Genomic DNA, 19,118 nt, shown 5'->3' with positions numbered 1-19,118 from the left:
TTTTTATAAATTCATACTTAATTCTTTTTTGCCGGTTGCAGTCAGCCTTTAGTGCCAAGAGAGAACATTACAGCATGGATGAATGCAATTGGTTTGATCATCACTGCCCTACCAGTGAGTTAATAATTGTGTTTGTACTTAGTGATGAAATACAGCCAGCTGTTTTATGTCAGCAAAAAAGAAAAAGATGCATATAGGATGCCCTTGTACGGGACGTCATGCAAATTAATGAAGTATTTTATGTTTTTAAAGTTTTTTCATATTATTACTGCTTTAAAAATCTACAGTGACTAGTTTTTACTTTTCTGTATTAGATCTAAATATATCTATGTGACTTACAGGTTTCTGCATTTTCTGGTACCACCTTACCTATCCAACTTTAGTTTTTACATCATAGCCTGATCTACTCTTGGCCACTTAACATGTTGTATATCTACAGCCTTTGTTCCTGCAGATAGTGCTTAAGATATGTTTTAGGTACTTCTGAATGTGAGGGAATAAGACATTTTTCTTATTCCAGAACCTTCTTTCCATCACCTTCTCTAAAGCCTATTCATTCTTTGCTAGCTTAGAGCCTCCTTTCTCAGTGAATGAAGCCTTCCCTGACTTTTCCGGCTCACGTGAAGACTCCTTTCTCTGACCTCCACACATATTTTTTTAAAGTTTATTATTTTTAAATAAATAATAAAGCTATAGATTTATTGTTTGATAAATTAATTGATTTACTGCATAGTATATATCAGGTACCTAAATGAGCTGGACAGATATATGTATGGAGCCCCCTAACTCACAGGTACTTCTCCCAGGTTGTTACTGACTTAATTTGACCAGTTACAAAGTCACCCAACTGTATTGTGCAGAAGCTGGAAAAATAGAAAACTTTAAAGAATGAGAAAACACTATTATTTTAGACTTTGGGGTGGAATGCTGGATAAGTGATGTTTTTCACTAGCTTTCCTCTGATTTTAAAGGAGCCATATTGGATTGTTCTTCATGATCGAATTGTGAGTATCATCAGCAGCCCCAGCTTGACGTCTGAAACAGAGTGGGTTGGCTATCCATTCCGCCTCTTTGATTTCACTGCCTGTCATCAGTCCTACTCTGAGATGAGTTGTAGCTATACATTAGCTCTCGCACATGCCGTGTGGCACCATTCTAGCATCGGACAACTTTCTCTCATTCCAAAGTAAGTATAATAATTTCTTAAAGAAATTTGACATAGGCTGGGTGCGGTGGTTCATGCCTGTAATCCCAGCACTTCGGGAGGCTGAGGTGGGCAGATCACAAGGTCAGGCGATTGAGACCATCCTGGCCAACATGGTGAAACCCCATCTCTACTAAAAATACAAAAATTAGCTGGGCATGGTGGTGTGTGCCTGTAACGCCAGCTACTCGGAAGGCTAAGGCAGGAGAATCACTTGAACCAGGGAGTCGGAAGTTGCAGTGAACCAAGATTCCACCACTGCACTCCAGCCTGGTGACAGAGTGAGACTCCATCTGAAAAAAAAAAAAAAAAAAAGAAATTTGATGTATTTCATTTTTTTCTAATCTTATTAACAGATGAGGTATATATTTCATTCATTAGAACAACTTGCGGCCGGGCACGGTGACTCATGCCTGTAATCCCAGCACTTTGGGAGGCCGAGATGGGTGGATCACAAGGTCAGGAGATCGAGACCATCCTGGCCAACATGGTGAAACCCCGTCTCTACTAAAAATAAAAAAATTAGCTGAGCGTGGTGGTGTGTTCCTGTAATCGCAGCTACTCAGGAGACTGAGACAAGAGAATCACTTGAACCCGGGAGGTGGAGGTTGCAGTGAGCCGAGATCACGCCAGTGCACTCTAGCCTGGGTGACAGAGCAAGACTCTGTCTCAAAAAAAAAAAAAAAAAAAAAAAAAAAAAAAAAAAAAAAAAAAAAAAAAAAAACAACTTGCAAAGTAGCAAAGTAAGTTAATCAGAAAGCTCCTTTTGCTTCAGAATTGTTTTTTAAAAATTGACTTGTATGTGCTAGTAATAATCTAGTAATCTAGTTTTCCACTATAGTTTGAAGAAGCTTAGTCAAATGCATGCTTTTCCCAGAATATATCCCAAAAGTTACCTTTTAAACTGAATAACTGATATTATCCTATTTTCCTGATTATTTTTCTTGACCATAATAATGGTATTAATTAGACTAAAGTTTCTTGAGAGTGGCATTTCTCTTAGTTATTCTCCTTTTATTTCAGATAATTCACCTATCAGTAGTTTTACAATTAAGAATGACTTAAATCTGATTAAAACCCCGTCTTTAGTAGAAATACAAAAAATTAGCTGAGTGTGGTAGCAGGCACCTGTAATCCCAGCACTCTGGGAGGCTGAGGTGGGTGGATCACAAGGTCAGGAGATCAAGACCATCCTGGCCAACATGGTGAAACCCCATCTCTACTAAAAATAAAAAAATTAGCCAGGTGTGGTGGCGTGCGCCTGTAATCCCAACTACTCAGCAGGAGATTCGCTTAAACCCAGGAGGCGGAGGTTGCAGTGAGCCGAGATCACGCCACTGCACTCCAGCCCGGGCAACAGTGTGAGACTCTGTCTCAAAAAAATAAATAAATAAAAATAATCCAGTGAAAGTAATAGCCAGTGAGAGATGTGAGATGAATTAGAAATATTATTGTTACTAAATTAAAAGGAACTTTAAAAAAAATTATATTTTATTGTAATACTTTGTAAATACTGTATGAACAAAATTCAAACAATTAAAATAATTTCAAGTCACAGGAGATTTTTATTTTTATCTTCAAATTTTAGGTTTCTTACTGAAGTACTTCTTCCTATAGTGAAGACTGAATTCCAGTTGCTTTATGTATACCATCTTGTTGGACCATTTTTACAAAGATTTCAGCAAGAGAGAACTCGTTGTATGATAGAGGTAAAATATAATCTGGGTTTCCTGTGACATGATTAAATTCTGAAGTATCTATTTAGGTTTCTTTACCAGTGTTATTGAAACTGCAGGTCACAGCCATTAGTAGTGAAACTAGTTTAACAGGATCCAAGAGCAATTTTAGAGGACTTAGTGCGCCAGTAATGAATTTAGGGTGGGATGTATTAAATTGGAGATGCAGGGGAAACGCCCATCATGAAGGTTGAGAAGAGGTTAAGGATGGAGAAGTACATTTGAGATCTTACAGTGCAGAGGAGCTAATTAAAATCATGAGAATGGATGAAGTCAGTCACTTCTAACAAGATGTCGAAAACAAGGAAAGGACCCAGGAGTAGAACCTTAAAGCAAGAGCTACCAAATGGAACTAAGAAAGTATAATCCAAAGGATCCCTAGGAGTGGAGTTATCCCAGACATCGAGAGATGGTGTCTAGAAAGGGGATTGTTTATCTCTTAATTTTAAAAGAAATTACTAAACTATGAAGAGAAATTTTATTTAAGCCTTGTCTGGGGCATTTTGTAGCACTATAGATTCTTTTATAAATGTAAGCCATATCATATCTCGTGTGCATAGAGGTGTATATGGTATATGACAGTTCTACAGCAAAGACAGTATCCCCCAGTGCTAGTGTTGTCATGGAGCCCAGCTGCATCATGCTGAATTATTGAGTCACTTTTGATCACTTAAATAATTTTACGTTATTTGTTAAATAGATTGGTGTGGCATTTTATGACATGCTGCTAAATGTCGACCAGTGTAGCACCCATTTAAATTACATGGATCCCATCTGTGACTTCCTCTATCACATGAAGTATATGTTTACTGGTGACAGCGTGAAAGAGCAAGTAAGTTGAATTTGTTTAATTATTTTTAATGATGTTTAATTTAGAAAACTTGAACATATAGTAATAGACTTTTTTGGTTTGGGTGATTATTTTTATATTGTCTAATTTTTTTTCTTTTAAGGAAAAAGGGTGGGTATGAGACCTTTTTAGGCAACAGAAGCATATTATTCTAGATGTAGTATTAAAGTAAATACATGTTATAATTTGTTGTACTTTTCCCCCTTGATATTTGCAACAGAACATCTGAAAAAGACCTAGAGGGTTAATTAAAGTAATCTTATTAGGGAAAAACAGTGGGATATGGCTGTTGAAATACGAGCAGAGAGGTTGTTGTGTTATGAGTAAAGGAGGTCCTACTTCTCCTGACATTCATGGTGACATTAGACAAACCACAGCATAACTAGAAGACTAAAGTCAGGATTCTAGACTAATCCTGACTAGAGACTAACTCATGAAGAGCATTTAAAGAATATGGGAATGCTTATCCTGAAGAAAGAAGTCCTAGGGAATTATTTATGACCTCAGCATTTTGGAGGGTTTTCGTTTGGAATAGTTATTAGATTTGTTCTGTGTCACTTTAGAGCATGTATGAATTCTGGTAAAGTTAAAGGGAGGCCATCCTGACTTAGCATATGAAGAGGAACTTCCTAATGGGGATGTCTGAAAGTAGAAAAAGACCTTGAGTCATAACTGAGTTTCCTGTGTGTAGGAAACAGAATCTGGGCCATTTTAAAGGAGTGGAGGAGGTAGGACAGATAGGGAAAGTTAAGTCCATCCTCCTACCCCTCCCAGTACTTTAGGTTGAGATACCAAGGAGGTTGACTCCTTTATGTCTCAGCAGCAGTGTCAAAGAGAGTTGACCTGTTCTCTCTCATGTAAGAAAGAGAGAAATCATATCTGCTTTTGTTACAACACAGAACATGCAGAGAAACTGTAAAAGAAATTGTTTATTTGTTTTTTTTTTTAAAAAGTATTCTTTACATTTAGGCCTGAGAAACTAACACAAGGGAGTACAGAAAGGAAAAGGTCAAAGAGCATTTGAGTAAAGCCAAGAAAGCTGTGAAACGACTTGATGTGTTTGTCTCCTTAGTGTTTTTCAAAAGAGCAGATCTAATATTATTTAGTTAATTCCAAGTGTAAATCAAAACCAAAATAATTAATTAGTTTTGTAGATAAATGTTGCAAACATAAGTTATTCAAAGAACTTTGTAATTATGCTTCATGCTTCTGTAAAGATGGCATTTTAAAAGAATGATCAACTTGGATGTATAAAATTTCCAGTGTGAACTCTGCTAGCTTTTGGTAGTGGGATGACTGGCTAGCTGGATGCGTGGATATGCTTTTGTAAGTATATGCATATATATGGATATACATATGGTATATGGACAGACATGCATATATAATATATAAGGGGTGTGTGTGAGGGAGAACGTATTGTTTCTCATGCCAGAAAGAAATAATTGTATCTGCTTTTCTTAAAACACAGAACATGTTAATAAACTTCTCATCTACCCCACGACACTCCTTAATTTATTGTCTCCGGATATGTGTAAATCCTGCTTTAAATGTGAGAAGTTGAAATTCTCTGATTAAAGTACGTTTTAATGTGTTTCTATTTCTTAGGTAGAGAAGATTATCTGTAACTTAAAACCAGCTTTAAAACTTCGTCTTCGATTCATCACACACATTAGCAAGATGGAGCCAGCTGCAGTGCCTCCACAAGCCATGAACAGTGGGTCTCCAGCACCTCAGTCTAATCAGGTGCCCGTGTCTTTACCAGTAACTCAGTGAAGCCAGACTGTACTGTGGAGAAAGTGGAAATACATCCGTCTTTGCGAGTGGACTCAAACCTTTTAAATCTGAATGCAATCATGCTATAGTGATATAGTAGAAACAGTGATGATGTTCAGATTGTTTTATTTTGATTCAAATGATGAATCTGTTGACACCTTATAACTCCCATCTCCCTATCTATATTTTTGTCTCTAAGAGATCAAGTAAGGTACATGTTGTTCATATTCATAACAACTTATTAGAGCTACGTAGGAACATAGAGGTATCTGTGATCAAATGACTTTTGTCATTGGCACTTTCAGTCTTTCCTATTCTAGCCGTTGTTTTTGTTTGTATTTTTTATTATTAATGACATATTTAGTCTTCAGATATATTATTTTAAAGGCATCACACATGTAAAACAGTTATTACAAATATTTTATACATAAATCTCTTTTGGTAGATTTTCAGAATAATAGAGATTTATATCAAGAAAAAGAATCTAGATTTTGTTGCATTGTAGGAGCAAACAAGTCTTCATATTCTTTTTAAAATGACTTGAAATTTTATTATAAATTTCCATAGTTTCTATCAAGGTCAACTGGCAGTTTTATTACCTTTGCTATGGACTCGAACTTACTTACTGTATAAAATTAGTTGGAAGCCATGTAAGAAAATAACATCTGAAAATTCTTGAACTTAAAATCCTGTTTAAATGGTTGATTCTCCAATTTCTTTTTTTAAAAATAAAAGTTAATTGCTTTTGCAGGTTGACGCTCTCACCTGACAGATGATGTAATTCTTCAATTTTTATAATCTTAAAATTTTTAAATTTTATATTTGTAAATACAGTACACATTTTATTTCTTGGATTTTGACTGACAGACATTGTTAATTTTGGGGGAATTGTCATTGTGAAAGACCTGAAAACTAATGAGTAAAGTCTGCTGAATGAATAAACCGCGTGATTCTTTCATGACTCCATTGGAATGGGTGTCGGCTGTGTGCCAGGCGGTGTGCTGGCTGGGGTCAGTAGGAAAAAACTACTTTAAAGTTCATATGGAACCAAAAAAGAGCCCACATCGCCAAGTCAATCCTAAGCCAAAAGAACAAAGCTGGAGGCATCATGCTACCTGACTTTAAACTATACTACAAGGCTACAGTAAGCAAAACAGCATGGTACTGGTACCACAACAGAGACACAGATCAATGGAACAGAACAGAGCCCTCAGAAATGATGCTGCATATCTACAACTATCTGATCTTTGACAAACCTGACAAAAACAAGAAATGGGGAAAGGATTCCCTATTTAATAAATGGTGCTGGGAAAACTGGCTAGCCATATGTAGAAAGCTGAAACTGGATCCCTTCCTTACACCTTATACAAAAATTAATTCAAGATGGATTAAAGACTTAAATGTTAGACCTAAAACCATTAAAATCCTACAAGAAAACCTAGGCAATACCATTCAGGACATAGGTGTGGGCAAGGACTTCATGTCTAAAACACCAAAAGCAATGGCAACAAAAGCCAAAATTGACAAATGGGATCTCATTAAACTAAAGAGCTTCTGCACAGCAAAAGAAACTACCATCAGAGTGAACAGGCAACCTACAGAATGGGAGAAAATTTTTGCAACCTACTCATCTGACAAAGGGCTAATATCCAGAATCTACAATGAACTCAAACAAATTTACAAGAAAAAAACAAACAACCCCATCAAAAAGTGGGCAAAGGACATGAACAGACACTTCTCAAAAGAAGACATTTATGCAGCCAAAAAACACATGAAGAAATGCTCATCATCACTGGCCATCAGAGAAATGCAAATCAAAACCACAATGAGATACCATCTCACACCAGTTAGAATGGCCATCATTAAAAAAGCAGGAAACAACAGGTGCTGGAGAGGATGTGGAGAAATAGGAACACTTTTACACTGTTGGTGGGACTGTAAACTAGTTCAACCATTGTGGAAGTCAGTGTGGCGATTCCTCAGGGATCTAGAACTAGAAATACCATTTGACCCAGCCATCCCATTACTGGGTATATACCCAAAGGACTATAAATCATGCTGCTATAAAGACACATGCACACGTATGTTTATTGCGGCACTATTCACAATAGCAAAGAGTTGGAACCAACCCAAATGTCCAACAACGATAGACTGGATTAAGAAAATGTGGCACATATACACCATGGAATACTATGCAGCCATAAAAAATGATGAGTTCATGTCCTTTGTAGGGACATGGATGAAACTGGAAAACATCATTCTCAGTAAACTATCGCAAGGACAAAAAACCAAACACCGCATGTTGTCACTCATAGGTGGGAACTGAACAATGAGAACTCATGGACACAGGAAGGGGAACAGCACACTCCGGGGACTGTTGTGGGGTGGGGGGAGGGGGGAGGGACAGCATTAGGAGATATACCTAATGCTAAATGACGAGTTAACGGGTGCAGGAAATCAACATGGCACATGGATACATATGTAACAAGCCTGCACATTGTGCACATGTACCCTAAAACCTAAAGTATAATTAAAAAAAAAAAAGAAAAAAAAAAAAAGGAAATGGGGTACTCTATGGGTCCTACACTACAGTTGGTGACTGACATTGGCCTAGGAATTAAGAGTTACGGTGGGTGGAGCCAAGATGGCCGAATAGGAACAGCTCCGGTCTCTAGCTCCCAGCCTGAGCGACACAGAAGACGGGTGATTTCTGCATTTCTGTTTGAGGTACCGGTTTCATCTCACTAGGGAGTGCCAAACAGTGGGTGCAGGACAGTCGGTGAAGCGCACTGTGCACGAGCCAAAGCAGGGTGAGGCATTGCCTCACTCGGGAAGCGCAAGGGGTCAGGGAGTTCCCTTTCCTAGTCAAAGAAAGGGGTAACAGACGGCACCTGGAATATCGGGTCAGTCCCACCCTAATACTGCACTTTTCCAACGGGCCTGGAAAACGGCACACCGGGAGATTGTGTCCCGCACCTGGCTCGGAGGGTCCTATGCCCACAGAGTCTTGCTGATTGCTAGCACAGCAGTCTGAGATAAAGCTGCAAGGCGGCAGCGAGGCTGGGGGAGGGGCGCCCGCCATTGCCCAGGCTTGCTTAGGTAAACAAAGCAGCCAGGAAGCTCCAACTGGGTGGAGCCCACCACAGCTCAAGGAGGCCTGCCTGCCTCTGTAGGCTCCACCTCTGGGGGCAGGGCACAGACAAACAAAAACTCAGCAGGAACCTCCACAGACTTAAATGTCCCTGTCTGACTGACAGCTTTGAAGAGAGTAGTGGTTCTCCCAGCACGCAGCTGGAGATCTGAGAACCGACAGACTGCCTCCTAAAGTGGGTCCCTCACCCCCAAGCAGCCTAACTGGGAGGCACCCCCCCAGTAGGGACAGACTGACACCTCGGCCGGGTACTCCTCTGAGACAAAATTTCCAGAGGAACTATCAGACAGCTGAATTTGTGGTCTCACGAAAATCCACTGTTCTGCAGCCACTGCTGCTGACACCCAGCCAAACAGGGTCTGGAGTGGACCTCTAGTAAACTCCAACAGACCTGAAGCTGAGGGTCCTGTCTGGTAGAAGGAAAACAAACAGAAAGGACATCCACACCAAAAAGCCATCTGTACATCACCATCATCAAAGACCAAAAGTAGACAAAACCACAAAGATGGGGAAAAAACAGAGCAGAAAAACTGGAAACTCTAAAAAGCAGAGCTCCTCTCCTCCTCCAAAGGAATGCAGTTCCTCACCAGCAACGGAACAAAGCTGGATGGAGGATGACTTTGACGAGTTGAGAGAAGAAGGCTTCAGATGATCAAACTACTCTGAGCTACGGGAGGAAATTCAAAACAATAGCAAAGAAGTTAAAAACTTTGAAAAAAAATTAGAAGAATGGATAACTAGAATAACCAATGGAGAGAAGGGCTTAAAGGAGCTGATGGAGCTGAAAGCCAAGTTTCGAGAACTACGCAAAAATTGCAGAAGCCTCAGTAGCAGATGCGATCAACTGGAAGAAAGGGTATCGCTGATGGAAGATGAAATGAACAAAATGAAGCGAGAAGGGAAGTTTAGAGAAAAAAGAATAAAAAGAAATGAACAAAGCCTCCAAGAAATTTGGGACTATGTGAAAAGACCAAACCTACGTCTGATTGGTGTACCTGAAAATGACAGGGAGAATGGAACCAAGTTGGAAAACACTCTGCAAGATATTATCCAGGAGAACTTCCCCAATCTAGCAAGGCAGGCCAACATTCAGATTCAGGAAATACAGAGAACGCCACAAAGATACTCCTCGAGAAGAGCAACTCCAAGACACATAATTGTCAGATTCACCAAAGTTGAAATGAAGGAAAAAATGTTACGGGCAGCCAGAGAGAAAGGTCGGGTTACCCACAAAGGGAAGCCCATCAGACTAACAGCTGATCTCTCGGCAGAAACTCTACAAGCCAGAATAGAGTGGGGGCCGATATTCAACATTCTTAAAGAGAAGAATTTTCAACCCAGGATTTCATATCCAGCCAAACTAAGCTTCATAAGTGAAGGAGAAATAAAATACTTTACAGACAAGCAAACGCTGAGTGATTTTGTCACCACCAGGCCTGCCCTAAAAGAGCTCCTGAAGGAAGCACTAAACATGGAAAGGAACAACCAGTACCAGCCACTGCAAAAACATGCCAAATTGTAAAGACCATCAAGGCTAGGAAGAAACTGCATCAACTAACGAGCAAAATAACCAACTAACATCATAATGACAGGATCAGATTCACACATGACAATATTAACTTTAAATGTAAATGGGCTAAATGCTCCAATTAAAAGACACAGACTGGCAAACTGGATAAGGAGTCAGGATCCATCAGTGTGCTGTATTCAGGAAACCCATCTCACGTGCAGAGAGACACATAGACTCAAAATAAAGGGATGGAGGAAGATCTATCAAGCAAATGGAGAACAAAAAACAGCAGGGGTTGCAATCCTAGTCTCTGATAAAATAGACTTTAAACCAACAAAGATCAAAAGAGACAAAAAAGGCCATTACATAATGGTAAAGGGATCAATTCAACAAGAAGAGCTAACTATCCTAAATATATATGCACCCAACACAGGAGCACCCAGATTCATAAAGCAAGTCCTGAGTGACCTACAAAGGGACTTAAACTCCCACACAATAATAATGGGAGATTTAACACCCCACGGTCAACATTAGACAGATCAACGAGACAGAAAATTAACAAGGATATCCAGGAATTGAACTCAGCTCTGCACAAAGTGGACCTAATAGACATCTACAGAACTCTCCACCCCAAATCAACAGAATATACATTTTTTTCAGCACGACACCACACCTATTCCAAAATTGACCACATAGTTGGAAGTAAAGCTCTCCTCAGCAAATGTAAAAGAACAGAAATTATAACAAACTCTCAGACCACAGTGCAATCAAACTAGAACTCAGGATTAAGAAACTCACTCAAAACCGCTCAACTACATGGAAACTGAACAACCTGCTCCTGAATGACAATTGGGTACATAATGAAATGAAGGCAGAAATAAAGATGTTCTTTGAAACCAACGAGAACAAAGACACAACATACCAGAATCTCTGGGACACGTTCAAAGCAGTATGTAGAGGGAAATTTATAGCACTAAATGCCCACAAGAGAAAGCAGGAAAGATCCAAAATTGACACCCTAACATCACAATTAAAAGAACTAGAAAAGCAAGAGCAAACACATTCAAAAGCTAGCAGAAGGCTAGAAATAACTAAAATCAGAGCAGAACTGAAGGAAATAGAGACACAAAAAACCCTTCAAAAAATTAATGAATCCAGGAGCTGGTTTTTTGAAAGAATCAACAAAATTGATAGACCACTAGCAAGATTAATAAAGAAGAAAAGAGAGAAGAATCAAATAGATGCAATAAAAAATGAAAAAGGGGATATCACCACCGATCCCACAGAAATACAATCTACCATCAGAGAATACTACAAACACCTCTATGCAAATAAACTAGAAAATCTAGAAGAAATGGATAAATTCCTCGACAAATACACCCTCCCAAGACTAAACCAGGAAGAAGTTGAATCTCTGAATAGACCAATAACAGGCTCTGAAATTGTGGCAATAATCAATAGCTTACCAACCAAAAAGAGTCCAGGACCTGATGGATTCACAGCCGAATTCTACCAGAGGTACAAGGAGGAACTGGTACCATTCCTTCTGAAACTATTCCAATCGATAGAAAAAGAGGGAATCCTCCCTAATACATTTTATGAAGCCAGCAGCGTCCTGATACCAAAGCCTGGCAGAGACATAACCAAAAAAGAGAATTTCAGACCAATATCCTTGATGAACATTGATGCAAATATCCTCAATAAAATGCTGGCAAACCGAATGCAGCAGATCATCAAAAAGCTTATCCACCATAATCAAGTGGGCTTCATCCCTGGGATGCAAGGCTGGTTCAACATATGCAAATCAATAAGTGAAATCCAGCATATAAACAGAACCAAAGACAAAAACCACATGATTATCTCAATAGATGCAGAAAAGGCCTTTGACAAAATTCAACAACCCTTCATGCTAAAAACTCTCAATAAATTAGGTATTGATGGGACGTATCTCAAAATAATAAGAGCTATCTATGACAAACCCACAGCCAATATCATACTGAATGGGCAAAAACTGGAAGCATTCCTTTTGAAAACTGGCACAAGACAGGGATGCCCTCTCTCACCACTCCTATTCAACATAGTGCTGGAAGTTCTGGCCAGAGCAATCAGGCAGGAGAAGGAAATAAAGGGTATTCAATTAGGAAAAGAGGAAGTCAAATTGTCCCCGTTTGCAGATGACATGATTGTATATCTAGAAAACCCCATCATCTCAGCCCAAAATCGCCTTAAGCTGATTAGCAACTTCAGCAAAGTCTCAGGATACAAAATCAATGTACAAAAATCACAAGCATTCTTGTACACCAATCACAGACAAACAGAGAGCCAAATCATGAGTGAACTTCCATTCACAATTGCTTCAAAGAGAATAAAATACCTAGGAATCCAACTTACAAGGGATGTGAAAGACCTCTTCAAGGAGAACTACAAACCACTGCTCAATGAAATAAAAGAGGATACAAACAAATGGAAGAACAGTCCATGCTCATGGGTTGGAAGAATCAATATCGTGAAAATGGCCATACTGCCCAAGGTAATTTATAGATTCAATGCCATCCCCATCAAGCTACCAATGACTTTCTTCACAGAATTGGAAAAAACTACTTTAAATTTCATATGGAACCAAAAAAGAGCCCGCATCGCCAAGTCAATCCTAAGCCAAAAGAACAAAGCTGGAGGCATCACACTACCTGACTTCAAACTATACTACAAGGCTACAGTAACCAAAACAGCATGGTACTGGTACCACAACAGAGACATAGATCAATAGAACAGAACAGAGCCCTCAGAAATGATGCTGCATATCTACAACTATCTGATCTTTGACAAACCTGACAAAAACAAGAAATGGGGAAAGGATTCCCTATTTAATAAATGGTGCTGGGAAAACTGGCTAGCCATATGTAGAAAGCTGAAACTGGATCCCTTCCTTACACCTTATACAAAAATTAATTCAAGATGGATTAAAGACTTAAATGTTAGACCTAAAACCATTAAAATCCTACAAGAAAACCTAGGCAATACCATTCAGGACATAGGTGTGGGCAAGGACTTCATGTCTAAAACACCAAAAGCAATGGCAACAAAAGCCAAAATTGACAAATGGGATCTCATTAAACTAAAGAGCTTCTGCACAGCAAAAGAAACTACCATCAGAGTGAACAGGCAACCTACAGAATGGGAGAAAATTTTTGCAACCTACTCATCTGACAAAGGGCTAATATCCAGAATCTACAATGAACTCAAACAAATTTACAAGAAAAAAACAAACAACCCCATCAAAAGTGGGCAAAGGACATGAACAGACACTTCTCAAAAGAAGACATTTATGCAGCCAAAAAACACATGAAGAAATGCTCATCATCACTGGCCATCAGAGAAATGCAAATCAAAACCACAGTGAGATACCATCTCACACCAGTTAGAATGGCCATCATTAAAAAATCAGGAAACAACAGGTGCTGGAGAGGATGTGGAGAAATAGGAACACTTTTACACTGTTGGTGGGACTGTAAACTAGTTCAACCATTGTGGAAGTCAGTGTGGTGATTCCCCAGGGATCTAGAACTAGAAATACCATTTGACCCAGCCATCCCATTACTGGGTATATACCCAAAGGACTATAAATCATGCTGCTATAAAGACACATGCACACGTATGTTTATTGCGGCACTATTCACAATAGCAAAGAGTTGGAACCAACCCAAATGTCCAACAACGATAGACTGGGTTAAGAAAATGTGGCACATCTACACCATGGAATACTATGCAGCCATAAAAAATGATGAGTTCATGTCCTTTGTAGGGACATGGACGAAACTGGAAAACATCATTCTCAGTAAACTATTGCAAGGACAAAAAATCAAACACCGCATGTTCTCACTCATAGGTGGGAATTGAACAATGAGAACTGATGGACACAGGAAGGGGAACATCACACTCCGGGGACTGTTGTGGGGTTGGGGAAGGGGGGAGGGACAGCATTAGGAGATATACCTAATGCTAAATGACGAGTTAATGGGTGCAGGAAATCAACATGGCACATTGATACATATGTAACAAACCTGCACATTGTACACATGTACCCTAAAACCTAAAGTATAATAATAATTAAAAAAAAAAAGGAATTAAGAGTTACAGATTCTTTTAAAAAGAACTAGTGAATTTAACCAACTGTATTTCAAATTCATATTTCTAAATACATTCCTCCTAGAACTTTATTTTCTTTGTAGCTCATGTTATTGCCATCACTAAATCATTACTGGCCATGCAAGTCCAGCTAAAAATTTATATAATGGTAAAAGTAATTTTTGCAGACTTACTTTTTTTTCCTTTTTGAGATGGAGTCTCGTACTGTCACCCAGGCCGGAGTGCCTTGGCACACTCTTGGCTCACTGCAAGCTCCACCTCCCGGGTTCACGCCATTCTCTTGCCTCAGCCTCCCTAGTAGCTGGGACTACAGGTGCCCGCCACCACGCCCAGCTAATTTTTTGTATTTTTAGTAGAGACGGGGTTTCACTGTGTTAGCCAGGATGGTCTTAATCTCCTGACCTTGTGATCTGCCACCTCGGCCTCCCAAAGTGCTGGGATTACAGGCGTGAGCCACCGTGCCCAGCCCCTGCAAGACTCATTCCTAAAATTACCCAGAAAAAATGCTAGAAATTATTTCAAGTGTTTATCTTAGCATAGCGTCAATATATTCTTGCTGCCTTGAGGAATTTATTGCTTTTTGATCCTAGAATGAGGATAAAATTGTGACACTAGTATTATACAAACAATAGAGGAAATGAAAATCAATATAATCACTTTCTCAAGGACATAAACATTCTAATTAATTTATTAAAAATTCAGTTTTCCCTCTCTAGCTTAAAAACATGGGAATATAATTTCCCTGGATAGGCTTTTAAATACGTTTTTAATCAGAGACTAATAGAAGACAAAAACTTTATTAGAATACAGCAGAGGGGAAAAAATGCCTTTATGTATGTTTATCACATCCTATAAGTTTTTCTTTTTGAAAATTAATAGTAAATTTAGAGTGGCTCTGTCCAGTATGACTTTCTGCAATGATGGAAATGTTCTTTAACTGTGCTATTCAATACACTAGTTAGCAGCTACATTTATCTAGGAAGCATTTGAAATGTGGAACTGAATTTTTTAATTTTATTAGTAAGCTTTAATTTAAATGACCACATGTGGCTACTGTATTAGACAATATATCTTAGAGTGAGATCCATTATAATTGCTCCCATCTAAAAGTAATTCAATAAAATGTTTGTCTTTCAAAGTCCTAGGAGTTAGAGGTAACAGTTTTTAAATTCTGTGTTAACATTTGAAAAATAAGATTGTAGGGGCTTTTTATCATATAGCTGTTAAAAACACAGGAGAAATCCATTCATGGAGCCTACCTTTTTTACAGAACTCCCTGGGGTTTTCACATGAATTGCTGGGAGGAGAAAAACTGCTTCCCTTGTTTTGATTAGTGTTTACTCTGGTTTGTTTTTTCCTATTTTCCTTACTACACTCCAGAGCCAAGATGAGTTTTTAGGATACAGCTAATGAGATATACTGTAATTGCAGTGAGTGAAGGGTGAAACGTTGGAAGCCATAGGTAATTTTAGATGACATCCTCAGCTGAATTAGTAATTATTAAAAACAAACTAGCAATTTGATTTATGTGGCTCCTGAGTAGATTTTGGGGAATATGTTGTTTTTTTTTTTTCAGGGTCTCAATTCTGTTGCCCAGGCTGGAGTGCAGTGGCACGATCTGAGCTCACTGCAACTTCTGTCTCCTGGGCTCAAGCAGTCCTCCCGCCTTACCCTTCTGAGTAGCTGGGACTACAGATGTTCACCACCATGCCCAGCTAGTGTGTGTGTGTGTGTGTGTTTGTGTGCGTGCGTGTGTATTTTTTGTAGAGATGGGGTTTCGCCATATTGCCAGGCTGGTCACAAACTCCTGGACTCAAGCTCCTTGTCCTCCCAAAGTGCTGGGATTACAGGTGTGAGCCACCACATCCAGCCAGGAATATCTTCCACCTCCCAAAAGGCTACTTGAATAGCAACCATGCTTTTAAAATATTAACCAAAATCATGTTTGAGGTTTAGAAAAAGTAAAACATGGACATCTAGCCCAATGAACTTGGAGATTGCCCAAACCTATTATTACCCATTTTACAGTTGAAGAAAACAGAGCCAGGGAGTTTAAATAGCTTCAAGGCCTCGTAGTGTTTTGGGGATGATGATTTCACTGTGACTTTTCAAATGTTTTGTTTTTTAAATTTTTTTTGTTTTTAAGAGACAGTGTCTCACCTGTTGCCAAAGCTGGAATACAGTGGTGCAATCATAGCTCATTGCAGCTTTGAACTCTTGAAATCAAGTGATCCTCCTGCCTCAGCCTCCAGAGTGACTGGGACTACAGGCATGCGCCACCACACCTAGCTAATTATTTTATCTGATTTTATTTTTTTAGAGACAGGGTCTTGCTGTGTTGCCCAGGCTGGTCTCAAGCTCCTGGCCTCAAGACATCCTCCCATCTTGGCCTCCCAAAGCAGTGGGATTATGGGCATGAGCCTGTAATTCATAAATACGTCCTGCTTAGTAGTTTTAAGCAGGACATATTTATGAATGTGGTGGGGGAGTGTGTGTGTGTGTGTTGCATGTATTTAGAAATATGTAGACACAATATAATCTTGTTATAGAGTTTATTATTAAAAATCACATCTTTTGAATGACATGGACACATAGTACCTTTCCAGATCGGGTAGCTTTGTCTCCTGATTCCAAGAGTCCCACTCTATGTATGGGGGCTTATGTAAGTGTGCTTATTTTTAATGCCAGCAAATTTTTAATTGGAAATCAATGTACGCTTCTCTTTCTAAGAATAAGTCTTTTGCCAAGTTAGAAAATATAAGCTTTTAAATTTCAAAAAAGTTAGAATTTCCACATCTTGAATTTTACACCAAGAGGGAATTTGTTGAGTTTATACTAATTGGAAAAACATTTTTCTGAAAGAACAAATCTTTAGGAGGATAACTCTATGCTTAAGAAAATGATTAGCTTTCTAATTATGCCATTAGCTATGAGATTGATATCGGATATTTCCACATTTACTTAGGTGGGTTAAGGTAGTCAATAGGCTTGTGATTACCCTCCCGAGCAACTCCGAAACAAGCCAAGGTTATTGCTACTGCTGTGTTCACTGTTCGAGTTACTTCTTCTGGTGTCTTCCCCAGGGATGGGTTCACTTCCATTATATCTAATCCTGAGAGTAGCCCTACAACAACAAATTGTAATAATGTAATTTATAAAATAGTTGACATTTTGAAATTAGTACAGACGGACTTGAAAGATTATCCACTAACAGAAAAAGGTAGTAACCGATGGAAAACACTTCAGTTATTGCATCATGTGACTGATGGACATTCTGAAAGTGTCAGCTGGGACTTGGTTTTCAGGTCAAGGAGCTATAAATATATATTAGTCAAGTGTACACTTGCTTCTCTATTCCCTTAGATTGTTAACTACCTGTTTTGTAGATTTCTTCTGTGATGTAGAGACCTTCTCTGTATGTCAGACCTCCCACGACTGGTGTGCCAGTAGCTGGTGTGAAAGATGGGTCCAGTCCATCAACATCAAAACTCAGATGAATTGGCCTTTTCTTTCTTTTAAAAAGTGGGAAAGGATTTCAGTTTAAGGTTGATGGCTTCACATTTCATAGATAAATAATCTGTTACCTTGTTTTGTAAAAAGTAGCAACCCATTATTTCACGTAAAGACTTTATTAATAACTTACATTGGTTAATGTCAGTAGCAACATTTTATGTTACACACACATGTGTGCACACACAAAAGAATCCTACCTTCCTAGTAGATAGCTGAGTGTTTCTTCCATCACCTTGCCAATTCCTAGTCTGTCCACTTCAGTCATTGAAAAGTATTTAATGCCTAGAGTTTTCAAAATGTAGCTATAAAAGAGAAATTAAGATAATTATAATTAATAAGGCTGACTGTGCCTGCCTGTCTCCTTTTAAGGGAAATATAAATATAGTGAAATGTATAAAACATTTAGGTTCTATGAACCTAACTCAATATAGTTTTATTTGTATTTATTTTTAACAGCAAGTCAATTGAGATTTAATTGCCTACATACATACATATGTATGTACATGATATAAATATATGTGTGTGGGTGTATGTGTGCGTGTGTGTCTTGATATTTAATTTTCTCTCATAGATTTGGTCAGTAAAGCATATCTAGCACACAAAGGGACAAAAATGAAGGCAAATCACATCAAGGAATAAGCTTACTGTTCCCCAGGGTCCACGTCTCTCAAGCCAATATACACAATATCCTTGGCAGATATGCAGGGAGTCACCCAGGAGAATCCTGGCACATCGGGAATCTAAAATTACAATGTTTTCACTTGGTTATGTATGATTCTCTTGAACAAATCTTACATTCAAAGGTAAAGACTTACTGGATTGCGTATATCTTATATTTAGAATATAAATATAGAAGAAATCATGTAAAAATAATACACAATTAAGAAGAGGATGTGTGCCTCCCCTTGATTGCTTTGACTTTGCCTTGAACCACTTGGCATTTACCTACTTTGGGTCCCCATTCCTGCTGGGCCCTTCTTTCCCAGGGCTCCTCTATAAAGAAATGATTGTGCTCCCATTACTTTGGTAGCTACCTTCTTTACTTCCCTTTCTCAGTAAGTCCTTAATCCAGAGGATGGCCTAGAGCAGCTGAGGGAAATTTGTGACCTGTCCTTTGGTTATTCACATGATAATATGATGATATCTGCTTTGTCCTCCAGGACGTTTAGTTTTTCCCACGTACTAGGTAGATACTTTGCAAGTTTATAAACCCATCCCTTGGTCATTAGTTCAAA

General features: G+C 38.7%; 2 protein-coding genes across 11 annotated transcripts in view; one reads left to right on the top strand and one right to left on the bottom strand.

The window, feature by feature from the left end:
- Positions 1-6,505, top strand: part of MED23 (mediator complex subunit 23) — a 42,538-nt gene extending 36,033 nt beyond the window's left edge. For all 8 annotated transcript variants that reach the window (XM_055264213.2, XM_055264212.2, XM_055264238.2 and 5 more), the window contains 5 exons: positions 42-114; positions 972-1,186; positions 2,793-2,913; positions 3,641-3,772; positions 5,396-6,505. In XM_055264213.2, the coding sequence (XP_055120188.1) occupies positions 42-114; positions 972-1,186; positions 2,793-2,913; positions 3,641-3,772; positions 5,396-5,563 (709 nt within the window). In that variant the 3' untranslated portion in view covers positions 5,564-6,505. The remainder of the gene's footprint in view (positions 1-41; positions 115-971; positions 1,187-2,792; positions 2,914-3,640; positions 3,773-5,395) is intronic.
- Positions 6,506-16,908: 10,403 nt separating this feature from the next.
- ARG1 (arginase 1) overlaps positions 16,909-19,118 on the bottom strand; it is a 278,095-nt gene continuing 275,885 nt past the window's right edge. For 2 of the 3 annotated variants that reach the window (XM_055264193.2, XM_055264185.1), the window contains 4 exons: positions 18,529-18,623; positions 18,081-18,185; positions 17,746-17,882; positions 16,909-17,494 (listed from right to left, as the gene is read on the bottom strand). In XM_055264193.2, the coding sequence (XP_055120168.1) occupies positions 17,328-17,494; positions 17,746-17,882; positions 18,081-18,185; positions 18,529-18,623 (504 nt within the window). In that variant the 3' untranslated portion in view covers positions 16,909-17,327. The remainder of the gene's footprint in view (positions 17,495-17,745; positions 17,883-18,080; positions 18,186-18,528; positions 18,624-19,118) is intronic. The other variant, XM_055264203.1, reaches the window with a different exon arrangement.

This window comes from Symphalangus syndactylus, chromosome 2 (assembly GCF_028878055.3).
Source record: "Symphalangus syndactylus isolate Jambi chromosome 2, NHGRI_mSymSyn1-v2.1_pri, whole genome shotgun sequence".
In the NCBI taxonomy this organism is placed as follows: domain Eukaryota; kingdom Metazoa; phylum Chordata; class Mammalia; order Primates; family Hylobatidae; genus Symphalangus; species Symphalangus syndactylus.
This window is presented reverse-complemented; position numbering and strand designations above follow the sequence as displayed.